The sequence below is a fragment of the Astyanax mexicanus genome, chromosome 8 (genome assembly GCF_023375975.1).
Source record: "Astyanax mexicanus isolate ESR-SI-001 chromosome 8, AstMex3_surface, whole genome shotgun sequence".
Lineage (NCBI taxonomy): Eukaryota > Metazoa > Chordata > Actinopteri > Characiformes > Acestrorhamphidae > Astyanax > Astyanax mexicanus.
Genome location: NC_064415.1, coordinates 18,627,807 through 18,646,171, shown reverse-complemented (window position 1 = coordinate 18,646,171; position 18,365 = coordinate 18,627,807). Strand labels below are relative to the sequence as shown.

General features: G+C 37.5%; 2 protein-coding genes across 2 annotated transcripts in view; both read right to left on the bottom strand.

Moving 5' to 3' along the window:
- slc16a13 (solute carrier family 16 member 13) overlaps positions 1 to 18,365 on the bottom strand; it is a 252,457-nt gene that overhangs the window by 92,604 nt on the left and 141,488 nt on the right. The window lies entirely within an intron of this gene.
- si:ch73-335l21.1 (insulin receptor substrate 1-B) overlaps positions 3,295 to 18,365 on the bottom strand; it is a 75,156-nt gene continuing 60,085 nt past the window's right edge. Inside the window, exon 3 of the mRNA XM_007241996.4 lies at positions 3,295 to 6,930. Within this exon, the coding sequence (XP_007242058.3) occupies positions 6,923 to 6,930 (8 nt within the window). The 3' untranslated portion in view covers positions 3,295 to 6,922. The remainder of the gene's footprint in view (positions 6,931 to 18,365) is intronic.

Sequence of the window (18,365 nt, the reverse complement as noted above, 5' to 3'; positions counted from 1 at the left end):
CTTGAATTTTTTGCACCAGGAGTGGCATAAAGTTATCCAAAAGCAGTGTGTAAGACTGGTGGAGGAGAACATGCCAAGATGCATGATAAGTGTGATTAAAAACCAGAGTTATTCCACCAAATATTGATTTCTGAATTCTTAAAACTTGGAATTGGTTTTCTTTGCATTATTTGAGGTCTGAAAGCTCTACATCTTTTTGTTATTTCAGCCATTTATCATTTTCTGCAAATAAATGCTCTAAATGACAATATTTTTAGTTGGAATTTGGGAGAAATGTTGTTTGTAGTTTATAGAATAAAACAACTATGTTAATTTTACTGAAACATATACCTATAAATAACAAAATCAGAGAAACTGATTCAGAAACTGAAGTGCTCTCTTATTTTGTTTCCAGAGCTGTTTATTAGTTCACTTAACTGAGCATTGATTTGAATTGAAAAATCTACTTAAACAAAGTTTAAGAATCTCTTACTTAAAGAATCCTTTGTAGCTCCTGAAGACTCCAGCTTATGCTGTAAGTACATTGGGTTCAATATGACTTACTGAACTTATCACAGTCTTATGCAAATGCTCTGTAAAGCTGTATGAAGCCTGTTATAAACTACATTATCGACTTGTCAGGCAGGTTTGAGTTACTAGTCAGAACTCATTTGCACACTAGGCTGTAGTACTCTCTGGGAAAGGTGATTATAGTGTCTGAACTTCAGTCCAGACTTGGTGCTGTGGCTGGTTTATATTGTACAGTAGAGATGGATGGAGTGTGGGCTGTACAGTGTAAAGCGGCTGAGGCCTCACAGGGCTGCAGGGTAGTCTGCTGTAACTCTGGAGCCCGGTCTGGATGCAATAAAGCGTATTTGTTATGAACTGTATCCAGGCAAACACGGGATACGCCGGTGCTGCCTGGGAGAGCGCAGAGTAGAGGGAGAACTATTTATGATCAAAACACACATTTATGTAAACCTTAGCGTTTACTCCTAAAACAAAAAGGTGCTTCGAATGATTAATCGGGAGATTTTATAGTAGAATCTCTCTTTTAGTTTCATACAAAAAAAAAAAAATAGGCCCGTCATGATAAACATTACGTTATTGTCTTAATGTTCAGCATATGGACATAATCTCAATCCATTTTTCTGACCTTGGTATCGCTCAATATATATATTTTTTTGGCAAGGACAGCTTAGAATCATAAATGAGACAGTGTGTTATATTTTATTGAATATTTTATATTCTGAATAAATTCTCATTTTATATATTCCAACACCACTGTCAAAATGTTCTTACTATTAAAAGTTCATTGTTCTACTAAAAGGTGTAACTGCATTATGTTATTTTATTTTGTATCATTATATAACATTATATTATAAATTTTTTATCCAAAAATGATAATAATATTGTTTATCGCAATTATACAGAACCATGTCAAAATGTTCTTAATATTAACGTTTCATATTAAAATGTACTAAAAGGTGTAACTGCCTTATTATGCTTTTTTATTATCAAAATATCACTTTATTTTTCCTAAAATGATAATAAAAAATTGTTTATCGCTACAATAAAGAATCTTTTAAAGTGGTAAAGAACCTTCCCAATCACACATTTCTTTATACAAACATGGTTCTTTAGAGGGAACTTTTTATTCTGTAGCATCTTCAAATACAAATTTGAAACATTTTTTTTTTTTTTATCTTAAAATAATGTAAATGTGTTTTTATGCTATTATATTATCACATCAGTGGCATACAATGGCCTTAAAATATCAATAATCTGGTCCCCATTTATAGCTTGATTTGAAGGTTTGCAAGTATCTGATTGGATTGAAACCTGATGTATTTCTGTATTTTGTATTTCGTTTGGTAAACTGGCCCAGAAACGTATCTTGACTAAAGATTACTTTATAAAGTACCCAGATACACCCATTGTGTACAGAAGAAACAAGTCTAATTATTTTCTTTTTGTGTAAAGGTAAATGGTAATGTACTTTTGTTTTTTTTATTATTATTATTATTGTTGTTATTATTATTATTATTATTATTATTATTATTATTATTATTTTATATATTTTTTTCTTTTTGAACGGAAGGGTAAGGCTTAATTGTGCCTTGGGATTGAGGGTACAGGATAGTAAGAAGCTGTGTCTATGTGTTTGTGGATTGTTTGATGTTTGAACATGCAAAAGAAATAAACAGAATATTCTAAAAATAACAATAATATTGTTTATCACAGTCATTTCTAAGAGAAAATATTGTTTCATATAAAGTATTACAATATTTTGTTTTGCAATACTGTATGGATATTCAAAACCACTATAAATTTGTATTCCTTAGTTTATAAAATTGGTAGCAGACAGTATTTCATTTAGTGTTCTCTGTCTTCAGATCCCACTGTCCTGATTGTATGAAGAAGTGTTTTTTTTCACAATCACAATATATCATGATTTACTGAATCATATCCCTGTATCATAATACATATCATATCACTAAGTTCATGCCGATACACATCTCTACAGTATTATTAATACATCATTGGAATAAATGGTGTAATTTGTCGCAATATTTTTTTAAATAATTGAAATGTTATAGTGACAGGCCAACTCTTAATCCTGTTATGAAGTCTTTCAGAAGCCGTGGTGCAACAACAGCCACCGCCCTCCATGAAGTATAAACATACCAGAAATCATTTTCAGAAGGTGCTTCATCATGTTCAGACAGCACAGTATAACTGAGATTTATGAGACTAAAAATGACAAAATACAGCTGTTGAAAAAATTAAGAGAACGCTTTAGTTTCTAAATCAGTTTTTCTGATTTAGCTATTTATAGGTTTATGTTTGAATAAAATGAACATTGTTGTTTTATTCTATAAACTACGGACAACATTTCTCCCAAATTCCAAATAAAAATATTGTCATTTAGAGCATTTATTTAAAGAAAATGAAAAAAATGGCTGAAATAACAAAAAAGATGCAGAGCTTTCAGACCTCAAATAATACAAAGAAAACAAGTTCATATTCATAAAGTTTTAAGAATTCAGAAATCAATATTTGGTGGAATAACCCTGGTTTTTAATCAGAGTTTTAATGCATCTTGGCATGCTCTCCTCCACCAGTCTTACACTCTGCTTTTGGATAATTTTCTGCCACTTCTAGTGCAAAAATTCAAGCAGTTCAGCTTAGTTTCATGGCTTGTAAAGCTCGATTATATTTCACAGGTTTTCAATTTGGTAAAATAAAAAAAACTCATCATTTTTTCCAGAGGTGTATATATAAAGAAAGTAGTGGAGAATAATCAGACTGATGTAGCTTTGGCATTGTTTGTCTTTTATCATATTACAAAATCATACAGTTAGGGCAGATATTTTACTGTATTTTCACTCCAATCCTAAATCCAGCTGTCTGAGCACTGATCTTTACCTTAAACAGAATTTCTACATTAAAAACAACAGAAAAAAGACTAAACTGGCCTCAGATCAGCACAACAGAGGAACTACTTTTATCAGATTTAATACAGTCCTTCACATTCCCACCTGACACGTAATTAGTACACTCCGCTGTGGACCAGTTCCGCTGGCGTCCTTGCGTGCTGCATGAGGTAAGTAACAGCAGGTACCATCACAGAGAAACATCCCACCTCAGGAGTCCAGCTAAAAATAGCCCATACTGTTACACGCTACCGTTTACGCTGGTGTGAGCAGAGAACAGAGAGAGAGAGAGAAGGAGAGGAGGAGATAAAGAGAGAGGCAGATGAAGAGGCACTGAAGTACTACTACTGCATAGCTTCAACATTTCTCATAGGTGAAGATAAACACAGAGAGAGAGAGAAAGAGAGAGAGAGAGGTGGGGAAAAGAGAGAGGTGAATGAAACAGATGGGACACACAGAGAAAGAAAAAGAAAGGTATTCATGCTGTGTCACCAAATGTAAGCTCTTATTTTGTAGATGACCTGCTGCAAGGCTGGACACTATCCAGTATAACCTGATAAGAAACTGTAGCGCACCCCTCAGCTTGTGCAGTACATACAGCTCTGGAAAAAATATGATAAGAGATCACCTAAAAATGATGAGTTTCTTTGATTTTACCAAATTTGATGATCACAAGCTATTAAACCAACCTGAACTGCTTGAACTTTTACACCAGAAGTAGCATAAAGTTACCCAAAAGCAGTGTGTAAGACTGGTGGAGGAGAACACAACTAGATGCATGAAAAGTGTGATTAAAAACCAAGGTTATTCCACCAAATATTGATTTCTCTTGAACTCTATTGAACTCTTACATCTTTAAGAGATCTTTAATTGTTTTGTTTGCATTATTTCAGGTTATATGTTGTCCGAAGTTTATAGAATAAAAGCACAATGTTCATTTTACTCAAACATTTACCTATAAATAGTAAAATCAGAGAAACTGATTCAGAAACTGAAGTGGTCTCTTAATTTTTTCCAGAGCTGTATATATTTCAACGTATCAATTAATATGTTTTGTTTTTTGTATGTAAAATGTAACAGGTGAACAGGTTGGACAAAATTTACAAAGTTGTCCTACCATCCACCTGATAAGTAGCATGGTAGTAAATTTGCTGTCATCATTTTGACAACATGTTAAACCAACAAAGTTCAGCTCAGGAGGGAAGCAGCTTTAAGTAAGGTAATGAACTGTAGTGCCTCTAAACCAAGCGTGCTACAGTTTCTCTCATCAGGTTTAATGGGATGTCTGCCAACTCTCTGTAAAGTAGGGGTGTAACGATATGTGTGTTTGTGCACACAGTTGTTTAAAGAGTACATGGTAGGCTTATGCCCAAAACAAACTTTGCAAAAAGCACAAGTACAGATGCTTTGAGCTCTGCCGGCTGTTTTATGTGCATAGTTGGGTTCAAAAATGTGGCACAACACACTTTATAATAAAGTGCAAGAACTCGGCATGTTGATCATTTTCACTAGGGGCACTTCGGCTATGTTCACACAGCAGGAAAAATTGCCCAAAAAGGATTTTCTGGCCAAATCTAATATTTATTTTAGGCTGTTCATACAATCTTTTTAATGTGACCCATCTGACATCTCTCTGAATAGTCCTCTCTGTGATGGACATGTGCCAAACAGCAATGCTTCATGTTAAGTTTCACTTTAATTCTTGTTATAATCTGTGAAGGAGTTCAGGCTGCAGATGGATTCTTAGCTAATCACCAAGAATTAGCTTGAGCTCGCTGATAAATACTAGATATTAAGATATACAGATATTAGTCCACATTAGTTCAAATATTTCAGAGCTTTGGTGTTACCTCGTTTTACTACCACTGACGTTTTGAATTCACTGCTTCTGTTTTTTTTTACCTTTTTTTCTTCACAGTAATTTGTTTTATTTTCCTCAACATAAAAGTTGCACGAATTCTAATCATTCATTCAGAGTATGAATACATATCAGATTTTAATACTACATATTGAATTGGACCAGATCAGAATTGAAAAAAAACAATTTTCTTGGGTTTTTCCTTTGGGACACTTTTATCTGCTTTGTAAACATAACATTAGGCCACAGCCTGTTTTTCACAGCTTTTTTACAGTCAACTTTTAAAGCGGCTGTCATATTCCATTTCTATAGATGAAGATCATAGACAACTGTCATGTGGAACCAAATTTCACAAACAGGTCAACCTGGAAACTAACCCACACCCCCTCCTCTCTTGCTGTAGTCTATGTTTTTTCCTTATTTCTGTTCTGTTTGCAGGAAAATTGTGGAAACATATATATTTAACAGACATTCTGCCTTTTCCATCTTATATTAAATGCTGAATCCTGGTTGTGGAATGTGTGCAGAAACGGGTACAATACAGGCTGTCCCTGTACTTACTAAGAGAGGACTATACTACAGCACTAGGTGGAACACACTGTGACTTACTAAATAAAAGCAGAATAAATGTAACAAAGGAAACTGCTGTAGGTTAGTCTGTGCATGTCTATCCCCTGTGGTTGTATTAAACAGTAACATTTGAACTGTTATACAAACTGAACCATGATTTGTGTACCATTACACCCCTACTGTAACGTCTGTCCAGCATTGCAGCTGCTCAGTTATGAACGAATGGTGTTTTATTTGTATTTACACAGATCATTTCCAGACAAAGCTAAGAACAGAAGGAACATGGAGAAAGACAGTAGTGTCAGTAGTGGGGCGGCTCTGGGGTATTGAGGCTTATTTTAAAGCTGCTATGCTAATTAGCTAAGAACATCACAGGCTATTTGAGGGCTTTTTACATCAACATTATCAACATCAGCATTATTAACATCATTATTATCATCATTAGTTAAACCATTCACACTGCTGTACCACCCCAGACATTCTCTTCCTGATGATTTTGCCTCCTCAGCTCACTTCCAGCACTATAAAAAATTAAAAGCTTCTCTCTGAAAGTTCACGCCAGTTCCTCAAAATCAAGCAGAAACATCTACAATCATGAACAATAGGCACTTCTTTTTTTTGCAAATTATGTATAACATATTCAAGAATTGAGAACTTCAAGTTCAGCCATTGTCTGATCGAATTCTTTTGTGAGTATTCAGCTCCAAACTGTCCGTGCGCCCGACTGTCGGACCTTATTGGCTCCTTCGCCGCATCCTCTGATTGGCTGCAGTGCTTGTTTGTAACGAAAACAATCCGGGCAGCAGGCAGGAGAGTTCTTTTTTTGGCACTTGTTCGTAATGATTGCTGCAATAAGTCAAACTAAAACCAGAGATGAACTTTCTCTTTTTTCTTTTTTTTTATAGGTCTTTCGAAAGTGCTCGAGAGGCGTGATTGAGAGGCGTGCTGGACCTTGTGTGTGCAGACACACACCACGCCGCACCTCCCTCTCCCCTGTTCCGCTTCTGGCAGTCGCACTTGAACATGCGGGAGAGCTCCAGGACTTCAATTCCCAGAATTCCGGAGTACAGGCAAGACATCAGCATTCTGGAAAAAAAGAGCAGAAAGAGAGAAATGTTTTGGTGAGTTTTCAGAACCAGAGTTCCAGGAACGTGTGATGTAATATTCTGATCAAATATTAGAATTGTTTCACATTAAGAAAAGAAAAGAAACCATTTCTTGTTTAAAATGTACCCAATTTAAAATCATATATCCACGACACCACGATGTGTAAGTACATTTATAGCTATATTTAAGCTATGCTTTAGATTCAATAGACTGATATGAATTGGAATTTATAGAGAGGATAGTGTTGTTATCCAATATAGTGCACCACAAATATATCACACAAACAAATCTACTGCCAAAAACAAATGAAAGCAAAAAAAAAATGTATGCTTTGTATGCTGATGTAAAAAAAGAATTGCCAACAAAATCATTTTTTTTTTCTTGTATTTAATTTAATTCCTTTCTACTGATATATTCATGACCATCAGAGAACATCTGAAATGTTTAAATAGTGGTAAAATAAGCAAATTACATTTTTTATGAATTCCTCTTTTTTAATAATTTTAATTTCTAATTTGTTTAATTTATTTATATTTATATATAAATCTAATTATTATTAGTTTTATCATTTGTAATCATTTTACTTTAATTTTACTATTATTATTTTTTTATTTATTTTATATTTTATAAATTCTTTACTTTTTATGTGTCAATTTGTTTTATGGTCTTTTTAAAATGTCCAATTTTTTTTACGTATACATTTTATCTATATTAAATGTCGGTTTAAAAATTGTATTTCTTTTATTTATTACTTTTTTATACTATTTTGCTCCTTATTATTTTAATATCTTATTAAATATTTTCAATACCTTTTAAAATTTAAATGCTCAGCGACATTGTAAATGAGGGTCACCCTCAATGAAAATAAAGGTTTGATTGATTGATCGATTGAAAAATCATTTGACAGGATCACTAAAACATTGTCTAAAATAATTATTTACTTATTTAATAATTAAGTCTGAATTACCATTTTTGTGGATGTTCTTTTATTTTAGGTCTCTTTAAATGACCTGTGGTAAAACGTAGGTTCAGATGAGTCACATTTGCATGTAATTAATCTCTAAAAGCCTCTTGATTGTATCTTTTTTAACTGTGTTGCTCCACAGTGGAGCTCAGGGTGGGTGATTGGGGTTTTGTGGGCTCTTGGCTGAGAGCAGCTGTGGTAAAGTGTCATCAGGGAGGGTAAAGACTTTGTGTCGGGCTGAGGAGCCAAGCTGACCTCACGATACACAATCAATCAGCTGTAATATGAGCGTACAGTATTATAAAAATCAATAGCAAGCGTCCTGTGCCGTTTCCTTTAACTGCGTGACCGTGTGTAATTGCCTTGTGACATTTTCTCAGGGCTGAGTTAATCTGAGTTAAAGAGGGTTAAGTATCTATAAAGCGAACTGCAAATGGGCAGCTAGACGAACAGTAACCTTGTAAAAGGGAGTGAGCGGGTCTGTCGGGGTCGGCCGGTGCGTGTGATTCTGTATGTTTGTGCACAGAACAAGAACATTACGTTTGAGGACTCATGTAGCTGAAGGCAACGCATCACAGCGCATGTGTGTGTATGTGTGTGTGAATATATATATGTGTGTGTGTGCCCATGTGCTTATATGCGTCAGCTAAAGGGGCAAGTGGTCTGAAAACGTGACTGTACGGGATAAACAAATCCAACATTAGCCGTGAACATGGTTAAAACGGCCTAATAATAATAACATGCAAGGGCACTGAATACATAATTACCCAACATCTCCGGTAAAATGACGAACAGCATGGACCTTACCTCTCCACTCCTCCATCTTTTTCCTGTGACTAATATCCTCCCATTTTCCCTCATTACTGTGCCACAGCTGGCGAGAGTGATTTCAAAAAACGAACAAACAAAACCAGACAGCAGGGAAAGCAGAGGGCTAATTTGGGCAGAACATTCTGTGAATCTGGAAAATGGTCAAATGCTGCACGCCCCCTCCCCTCATTTGCAGACAGTGCTGCGGTCATAATATTAATACTAATTGATTTGTCCCGATGCTGCTGTTTACAATCTCTGGGAAAAAGATGCATAAATATTTTGGGCTGACTTCCGGCCCACGCTGGTCGTGTGCTAAATGCAAAACAGCAGCATTTGCGACAGCCATTAAGAGGAACACACTGTCATCATATCGTATACTGAGTTCAATTCAATTAGACAGGTGTTTGTTTTCTCTTTGGATCTTTTGTCACAGAGTGTTCCCACATTTATGGCATTCACAATGAGATACCTGCCAATACACACCACACTTCATAGTTTTGTGAAGTTATAATAACAGACTGCAGTACTTCAAGTAGTAGTACCATATTTTTCGCATTATAAAGTGCACAGGATTATAAGGAGGGTAGCAGGAACAGGGGTGTCACCAAGTTTTCCTTTTAAATTCAGCAGTAGACCTGTAAAGCTAAGCTAAGTTAAGTAAACAAAACTATAAACATTTCAGACGAGTCAGACAAGCCAAACGAGCACTGAAAGTTAATCTACACAGATTTCTCTCCTAAAAATGGTTTATTTTGGTGAGTAAAGCGCTTCCGTTTATGTACATTAAGCTTAGATTTACAGATTTTCACTAAAGCTGTAGCATTAGAATTAGCATTAGCGGGTATCCGCCAGAGGTAATAGTCAAGACTACACAGGGGCAAGACAGAGCAGGTACTGCAGTGACACTAATTTGACTGATATGGTGGTGGTGTATGAAGTATTAATGTGTGTTGTGATGATTATAAATCGATCAGACACAGCAGCAGTGTTGCTGGAGTTTTTAAACACTGTGTTCACTCACTGTCTATCACTCTATTAGATAGACAGCTGCTCCACCTTGTAGATTAAAGTCAGAGACAGAAGCTCTGACTTATTATTTAGTCCTTCAACAATAGTCACAGGATGCTGCCCACAGGATATTTCTGTTCGGTGTTTTATTCTCAGTCCAGCATTGACACTGAGTTGTTTAAACACTCCAGCAGCAATGCTGTGTCTGATCCAGTCCTGAGGGTGAAAGGAGGAAGGGAACAGAAAGACTACAGTCTGTAATTATTCAGTGGAACTACAACTACTGTGTGTCCTATGTGCTCAGAGAAGCTGGAAATTCATAATAAGTGTAGAAACAAGGAGGTGGTCCTAATATTTTGTTTGATTGGTGTGTATATACACTTGAATATGCAAAAAAAAAAACATTATTTTAAGTATTCAAGTGTTTTGGGCCTTTGTTTTGCTCCATTGAAATAATGTACAGAACAACTGTCATACTTGAATAATATAAAAAATATATGTTTTTTTTGCATTACAATATTCATAGTTATCATCTTGTTGAGATGGCACTTGTCAAAGGGTATAAAACAAATGAACAATCAGTTGCTGAGGTTGATGTGATAGAAGCAGGAATAATGGCCTAACTGTTTATTGTATATCTGATAGGTGACTGATACGTCAGAATATCTCCAAAACAGTAGGCAGATATGCCTTGTGGCATGTTCCAGGTATGCAGGGGTCTTTAACTACCATAAGCAGTGCAAGAAAGGACAACCTGTGATCTGGTTTCATGTCATGTGCTAAAGTCACGAGGGTAAAGGGCTCTTTGATGTACGTGGGAATGACGTATAGCCTGATTGGACAGGACTTAAAGAATCAGCTGCTCACATCTCAGATACCACACAGCGCCTTCAAAGGTCCTGTAGAGTCAATGCTTCCATGGCTCAGAGGTGTTTTGTATGCATGAGTGGACCTATATGATGAATGCTGTTTTGTGTTTTTTTAGAGTTATGGGTGAACAATGTATATTGTAAAATACATACACATATATACAGCTCTGAAAAAACAAAATTGACCACTTCAGTTTCTGAATAAGTTTCTCTGATTTTGCTATTTTTATAGGTATATGTCTGAGTAAAATGACCATTGTTGTTTTATTCTATAAACTACCGACAACATTTCTCCCAAATTCCAAATAAAAATACTGCAATTTTCCATATTCATAAAGTTTTAAGAGTTCAGAAATCAATATTTAGTGGAATAACCCTGGTTTTTAATCACAGTTTTCATGCATCTTGGCATCATATTCTCCTCCTCCACCAGTCTTACACACTGCTTTTGGATAGCTTTATGCTACTCACTCCTGGTGCAAAAATTCAAGCAGTTCAGTTTGGTTTGATGGCTTGTGATCATCCATCTTCCTCTTGATTATGTTCCAGAGTTTTTCAATTTGGTTAAAGAGCTGTATGTATATACAAATAAGACACACATATCATGGGGCTTAAGCGTCTTCTCTCCTCTGAGAAAAAGATGATCCTAGCAAAACGTGCAACCGACCTCACAAACTACATCACTACATCTAAACTAAAGATTACAAGAGCTGCAGGAGACAGTTCTTGGTTGGCATCTCCTGCCGGCCTCCTGTGAGCTAATTCCAGCCTTCAGTGGCACTAACGCAGCAGCGCGAGTGAACATGTCACTGGGGACGATGTGGAAAACGGCTGCGCTGACCAGCAGTCGGCCACACGACCGTAATGATTTTGCAATAAATCCAGCGCAGACGATTTGGCAGTAGGATATTGGCTACATGCTGACTGTACTATTTATACAGAGCACAGACATGATTGACTGGGGAGCAAATATCAGCATATTTGACCCCACTGAACACCACGTTAACAAGCCCATAACCTGAGAAACACCTCAGAAAAAAAGCACAGCATGTCTATCATCGAGTGCAACATGCAAAGAACTGAAAAAAATAGACGAATGTTCTCTTGGCTTGTCTGCCTGCATCTTCTTGCCCTGTGCTCTAATTGTAAAAAGGATCCCCCTCCACCTCTGTTCATTCTTGCAGCCCGCTATATTTAGCCCCCTCAGAACAAGATGTGCTATCCAGAACATAGCAGCAACTTAGCACGCTAAACAAACAGTCTTAAGAGGAGAGGAAAGACACTGGCATTAAAACACACACACTTAGAAATAAAAAGACATATAAACACCTACAAACTCATGATCGGATATGCGCTGAAATATGAGCACACCCACACACCATGTGTGTCAGTGATGCTGAAGTGTGCTCTATGCATTTTTCGACACTGCCCTTGACAGCCCAGCTGCTCCTCCTGTAAGAGTAAGATGGGCTTCCTCTCTTAAGAGCAGTAATCAGATACAGTATCTCTCCCTCTCTCTCCCTCTCTCTCCATCCCTTCATTTATCTCTCTCATTTCCTCATGTGTTTCTCCATCTGTGCACTGATCAATTTAACAATGCCCCTGGGAGCTCTCTCTTTCTCTCGCCCTCGCTCTATCTCTCCCTCTCTCTCTCTCTCTAACCCTGCTCTCTCCTATTCTCTCTTGCCCTCTCTTGCCCAGTCTCTCACATTTTCTACAGTACATCTCTTTCTATTTCTCTCTCACTCTCTCCCTCTCTCTCGTTCTCTCTCATCCTTCCTTTCCCTCTTGTCTCCCTTTTGCTCTGTCTTGTTCTCTGTTGCACTCATTTGCTCTTTCTTGATGTTATTTTTGCTCTCTCTTTTTCTCATGTTGTCTCATTCTCTTGTTCCCTTGTGCTATCCCTCTCTCTCTCTCTCTCTCTTTCTCTTTCACATGCTCAATGTCTTCCTCTTGCACCCTATTTCTCTCCTTCAGGTTCTATTTTTTCTGGTTGTCTCTAACACTCTCAATTTCTGTTTCTTTCTTTCTTCCTTTTTTCTTTCTTTCTTTCTTTCTGTCTTGCTTTCTCTCTCTCTATCTCGTTAATTTCTATCCCCTATGCTGTCTGTGTGTGTGTGTGTGTGTGTGTCTGGTCTGTGACATGTTTTATCGGTCTGTCTGAGTCAGCCTCTCAATTACTTAAGTTGGCTTGATCATAATGTAACACTGTGTGAGTGTGTGTGTGTGTGTGAGAGAGAGAGAGACAGAGAGAGAGACAGAGAGAGAGAGTGTGAGGGAGAGAGAGAATCATTCAGAGTCATGACCTGCTCTGTGCAGCACTGCATGTGTGTAATGCCTCTGGAGTACAGCAGGAATGTATGGAAGGCTGTACATGAACATACATTTGAGTAAATGAGAGAGAGGGAGGGAAAGAGTGAGAAAGAGAGTTTGTGAGAAGGAGTGTAAGAGATTTGTGCATGTGTGTGTGTGTGTGTGTGAGAGAGTTTAATCTTTCACTCTGCTGATAGTATGTCAGTGACACTCCCTTTACCCTGGAGCCTGTCAATGTATATATGACATACATGTCATTTTTTTGTTTATTCAGGTGTGTGTGTGTGTGTGTGTGTGCTAGATATGTTCACACTTGCACAGGTGCACTTTGTGGTTGTCTATCATAAGAGAGAGAGGGGAGTTACACAGCTACAACTTGACAAAAAACACACACAGTTTACAGAATAAAAAAAAGAACTGTCTGGTTCTACAGAACAGAGCCACACACAAAAATGTGAAGAGCTTTGGGTAAGGGGGGGGCGGGTGCCACACCCTTCAAGAGTGGGGAGTTCCAAACAGCATGGAAAAATGGATAAGGGAGTGGTAGAGAAAAAGAGAGAGAGTGCGGGAATGTTGTATTAACAATGCAATGATAAGAACAAAACTGTTTGGATTTTGATGGCACATGTTCACATTAACAACCGGGTAGTGTTGTGAGGGAATGTCAATCTGCTGTGCACCGTTTTGCTACAGGTTAGACAGCATGTTGCATTGAAACAATACATTTATACAGTACATTTTCTCTTGTTTAATGGGTGTGTCAGCAATGTGACCGCAACGAGTGGTTGTGCACATATGTGGCTTGGTGTACTAAACTGTTTTTAAAAGAGCAAAAATTCTGTTTAAATACACTTACTAACAATTCCCATATTTTTCACATTATAAGGCGCACCGGATTATAAGGCGCACCGGATTATAAGGCGCACCGGATTATAAGGCGCGCTATCAATAAATTTTCTGGTCCATTTTCATACAAAAGGCAAACCGGATTATAAGGCGCATTATGGGACACTATTAAGTAACAGGGGTGTCGCCATGTTTCCCTTCTAATTCAGCAGGTCTCACCGTTGGGAGGTTATCTAAGTTAAGGAAAGCTAAACTAATTAAACAAAACTGTAATTCTTAAAAAAACACTTTCCTTTAAAGATAAAGGAATGTTGCTGGATGTTAATCTATGCCACATGTGTCAAACACAAGGCCCGCGGGCCAAATGTGGCCCGCCACGTCTTTTTATGTGGCCCGCGAGAGCTTGTAAAATCTTAGTGTCTATAATAAATAGGTCAGAAGCGTTCTTTGACCAAAAAATACATTTCCCACAATGCTTGTCGATTGTATTACCCGCAAAGTTACGGCTTACTGCCACTACACGGCAGTGTAGTCATTGATGTGGAAACCCTGCCGGAGGGAAGGTGTAACTTCGCGGGTGGAATTGAGACATGTTTATCCCATAATATCCAGAAAAAGAAAAGTTGATGCAGACGGACGGCTGTGCTTCAAGGTGAAAGACCGGTATGCGTTTTGTGTTACTGACCAAAATAAACGCTTTTTAGAAGAGATATAAATTATGTGTAAATATTTATAAGACAATAGCTGATAAAATCTGTTTTAATGAGGTTAATAAACATCACTGTGACATCGCTAGTCGCAGTTTCACCTCAGCAAAGGACGAGGAGGTGAATCACTTATCTAACCAGCCTTTACTGATTTCTGCCCCCAATAACCCTTTCAATAACCTCCAATAGCCTTTAATAGTCTTCAGTAGCCTTCAACAGTCTAACCTTGCAGCCGTGGTGTGTTCACTAAACTCCGTAGTTATAAACATCCTGAGGTTAGCAGCGCGCTAACTGACCTGTTTATAATGTGAGCAGTGACTCCGGGATGGCTGCTCTAAACTGCTGCTGTTAGCTGCTTGGGCTGAAATATGAACTGTAGAGAGCTGTATTATCCGGTTAGTGGGGTTATTTTATTTCATACACAGAAGAACTTAAAATTTTAAAAACGCTCCAGACTGGCTCAGCTGAGTCCTGTAGCCCGTGGCTGGGCTGTAGCTCTGACTCAGTAAAGACTGTGGGCTTGTGCTGCTGCAGCTCCCACTAGTGGTTGGATGAGGAAATGCTAAATCTGTCACAGCTCACAATTTTTGATTTTATATTTATTAAGCCTCTTTTCAGTATCAAACGTTTTGATCAAAGTTAATATAACTTGTATTTTATGTCATTTCTATTCACTTGTATAGTTTGGTTCTTGATTGATGGAGTTTTTGGATTTCATAACAGGATTTATGTTAATAGAGCAACAAGCAAACATTTTTTCCATGCAACTGTAATATTTGATTGAATAAATAATATATTGAGAGTTATTTAACATTAAGGAGTAATTACATTCATTTACATATATTACATTTGGTTACATTTTCTTATATTTATAAGTTACATCTGGCCCTCGGAGGACAGCCAATATGCCAATGTGGCCCTCGGCCAAAATGAGTTTGACACCCCTGATCTATGCAGATTTCTCTCTTAAAAACCTCTTCTCTCCTAAAAACCATTCCATTTATTTTCAGTTAGCTCAGATTCCCATATTTCTCAAGTACTAAGGTTGGGGCATTAGCATTAAAGGCTAACCACTAGCGAATAGCGTGGTTAGCGAGTAATGCTAGCTGATGTTAGCAGCAGGCTAAAGGCTGATAATACTCACCTCTGGACTAAACTGATACTCCTGTATAACGCTGTACTTTAGTGGAGCGGTTTTACTTCTCCTTAAAAACTGACTAGTAAAATTCATACATAAGGGCCCACTGGATTATAAGGCGCACTGATGATATTTGGGAATCCCCAAAAATAGTGTGCCCTATAGTGCGAAAAAGTTGGTAAAAAGAAAAAAAAAAAAATTCTGCACCACAGATTCCAGCAAAGCTCTGCATATGCAGTGATGCCTAAAGCAGATATGTAAATCATATGTACAGATACATACAGGTGTGGTTTAATTAGACACTGGGTCTTGTTACAAGAGGGTGTACAATGCCCTATAAAAAAGGCACTCTGAGGGTCAATCTGGGTAGTGTACCTCCTAGTGAGAGACTACTGTCTGCTAGACATGCCTCTACAAATATATTTTGCCCAGACATTACTGTTACTATTAATATTAAGGAAGTGTTCGGCCAAAAGGTTGGAAAAAGTGTTTAGTCACAATTCAACCAGTTCACACTGCACTGAAAATGTAATGTGTCTGACTTCAGTTTCTAACTTTAGAAGGAGTTCATGTGGTGCCTTCTGATGGGAAACACGTTCTTCAAATAAAACAGACATAAAATTAAAGAAGCACATCTCGTATAACCAGAGAATCCCAAGTTTCCCGCTTGTAAACTCCACTTAATTGACAGTGCAGTTTAAATGTGGAACGAATGGTATAATGTCTAAATGTAGCATTGTGTCAGATGCTCCAAATAACTTGAAATAAATATGTTGCCATTTTGGACATAAACCGTTTTGTTTTTGCATAAGAAAGACACTGTTGTTTATATTTAAGGATATGAAAACTGTGTGTGTGGGGTGTGTGTGTGTGTTTGTGTGTGGATGCTGGATAATTTGGAATGTCCTGTACTGGGGCTTGAATGAATGGGGTATAAATAGCCAAAAAGAGCAAAGGCAAGTGGGTTAGAATGTTATACACACACACACACACACACACACACACACACACACACACACACACACACACAAACACACACACACACACACACACACACACACACACACACACACAGGTCTGCATTAAAGCACACTCACTCATGCTTACACCTCATGTAGACACACACACACTTGAGCAGTTCCACTACATTCTACTGAAGTATTTGTAAAAACTCCTTTACATGTCTTAAACACTCTCACACACACACACACACACACTCATACACTCACTCACACACTCCACATGGCCAAGATATTTTCTCGTCCTATCCTACAACACCTACAGCCGCTGTTAGCATCTCTACATGCTTCGCCAGCACTGCCAGCTAACGAGCCTCCTTTACTGCAGTGGAGTATTCAGAGGATCAGGGTCTGACTGAACTCATCTCACTGTCTCTTTATTACAGCGGGACACTCTGTGACTTAGCATGCAGCACAGAGGTCAGGAGGTACTTTCAGGACTCAACAAGCCGGAGATATTTGTATCTCCTATAAAAAAAAAACATGTGGGGTTATTTCAGAGCTCATACAAAACCTTGTATCTTCAAAATCTTAAAAAAAAATCTTTATATAAAAAAAAAAAAAAAATCTTATTTTAAATGAAGGACCTTAGAGAGGATAGTCTGTTGAATTAGCAGCGTTCCTGGCAGTGCCTACGGGCACGTATTTAAATGAATGCTTCTTATTGAAAGGCATGTTTACTACAATTTTAATTCTTTTATTTCATAAACATAAATCATAAGAACAAATTTTAAGATTCTGTCTGTCTTTTCCCCTGTGCGTATCTGAAGGAAATCTGACTCACTGCCTTATATGCACATGACACTGGGAGAAGTTTGGGTTGTTGAATGCATCTTTAAGAGACAGATAAACACATTTACACTGTTATGTGAATGTGAAATGCATCTCAGTGTAACTGAAAAAAACCCAGTAATAATAATTGCTGCACAATGAGCGAATTTACATAATTTATCCCACTAAGAAATTTCACAGATTGCAGTTTTCAGTTCGAATGGAAATACATGAGGTTAAAATATTTAATATAAAAAAAATATTATTGCTCAATATTAGTTACATAAAGTGTGCAGGTGTAAATATTATCTTGGTCTGTACGAATATCCAGTTTTGATTCTTTAAAGATGAAATAATTGCACAGAACTCAGTAAAAACTCTTCTTTTTCATTTTTTTATTTCATACCATCGCAAAAATCGTTACTGTTATTCCCATAACTGTATTTTAAGTGCTTATTTATCATTAATGCTCTGAAGCACAAGTTCTTGGACTCCCCCTGTCACTCAGTGTCACTCAGCGGTATTGCTGTAGTCAGCAGATCTGCTGCTGGGTTGGTTTGAGGGGGAAAGGGAGCTGTTGCTCAAGGGCAGTGACTGAGTTTTGCAAGTTTCTGAACCTGAAGAGCAGCGGCGATTGAGCAATTATATGATAAAGGAATGCTGAGTAGGGATTTTTGGGTTTGGCACAGTGTGTACACCATGCCGACACACAGGCACTTTCACACTGATGCATCTCTCTCTCATTCTCTCTCTCTCTCTCTCTCTCTGCTGCTACTTTGACTTACTACTCTTAGGTTACTGCCTGTAACCCTAGTCTCTGACTGGCAGCAAAGCGCTTCTGTAGGAATCCTGTAGGAGTTTGATTAAATGAATGCACACACACCCACACATACACACATGCACACAATTTTGCTCAACAGTTCTGCAAATATTTATGCATGCATGACAGAAGCCAACCCCAGATAT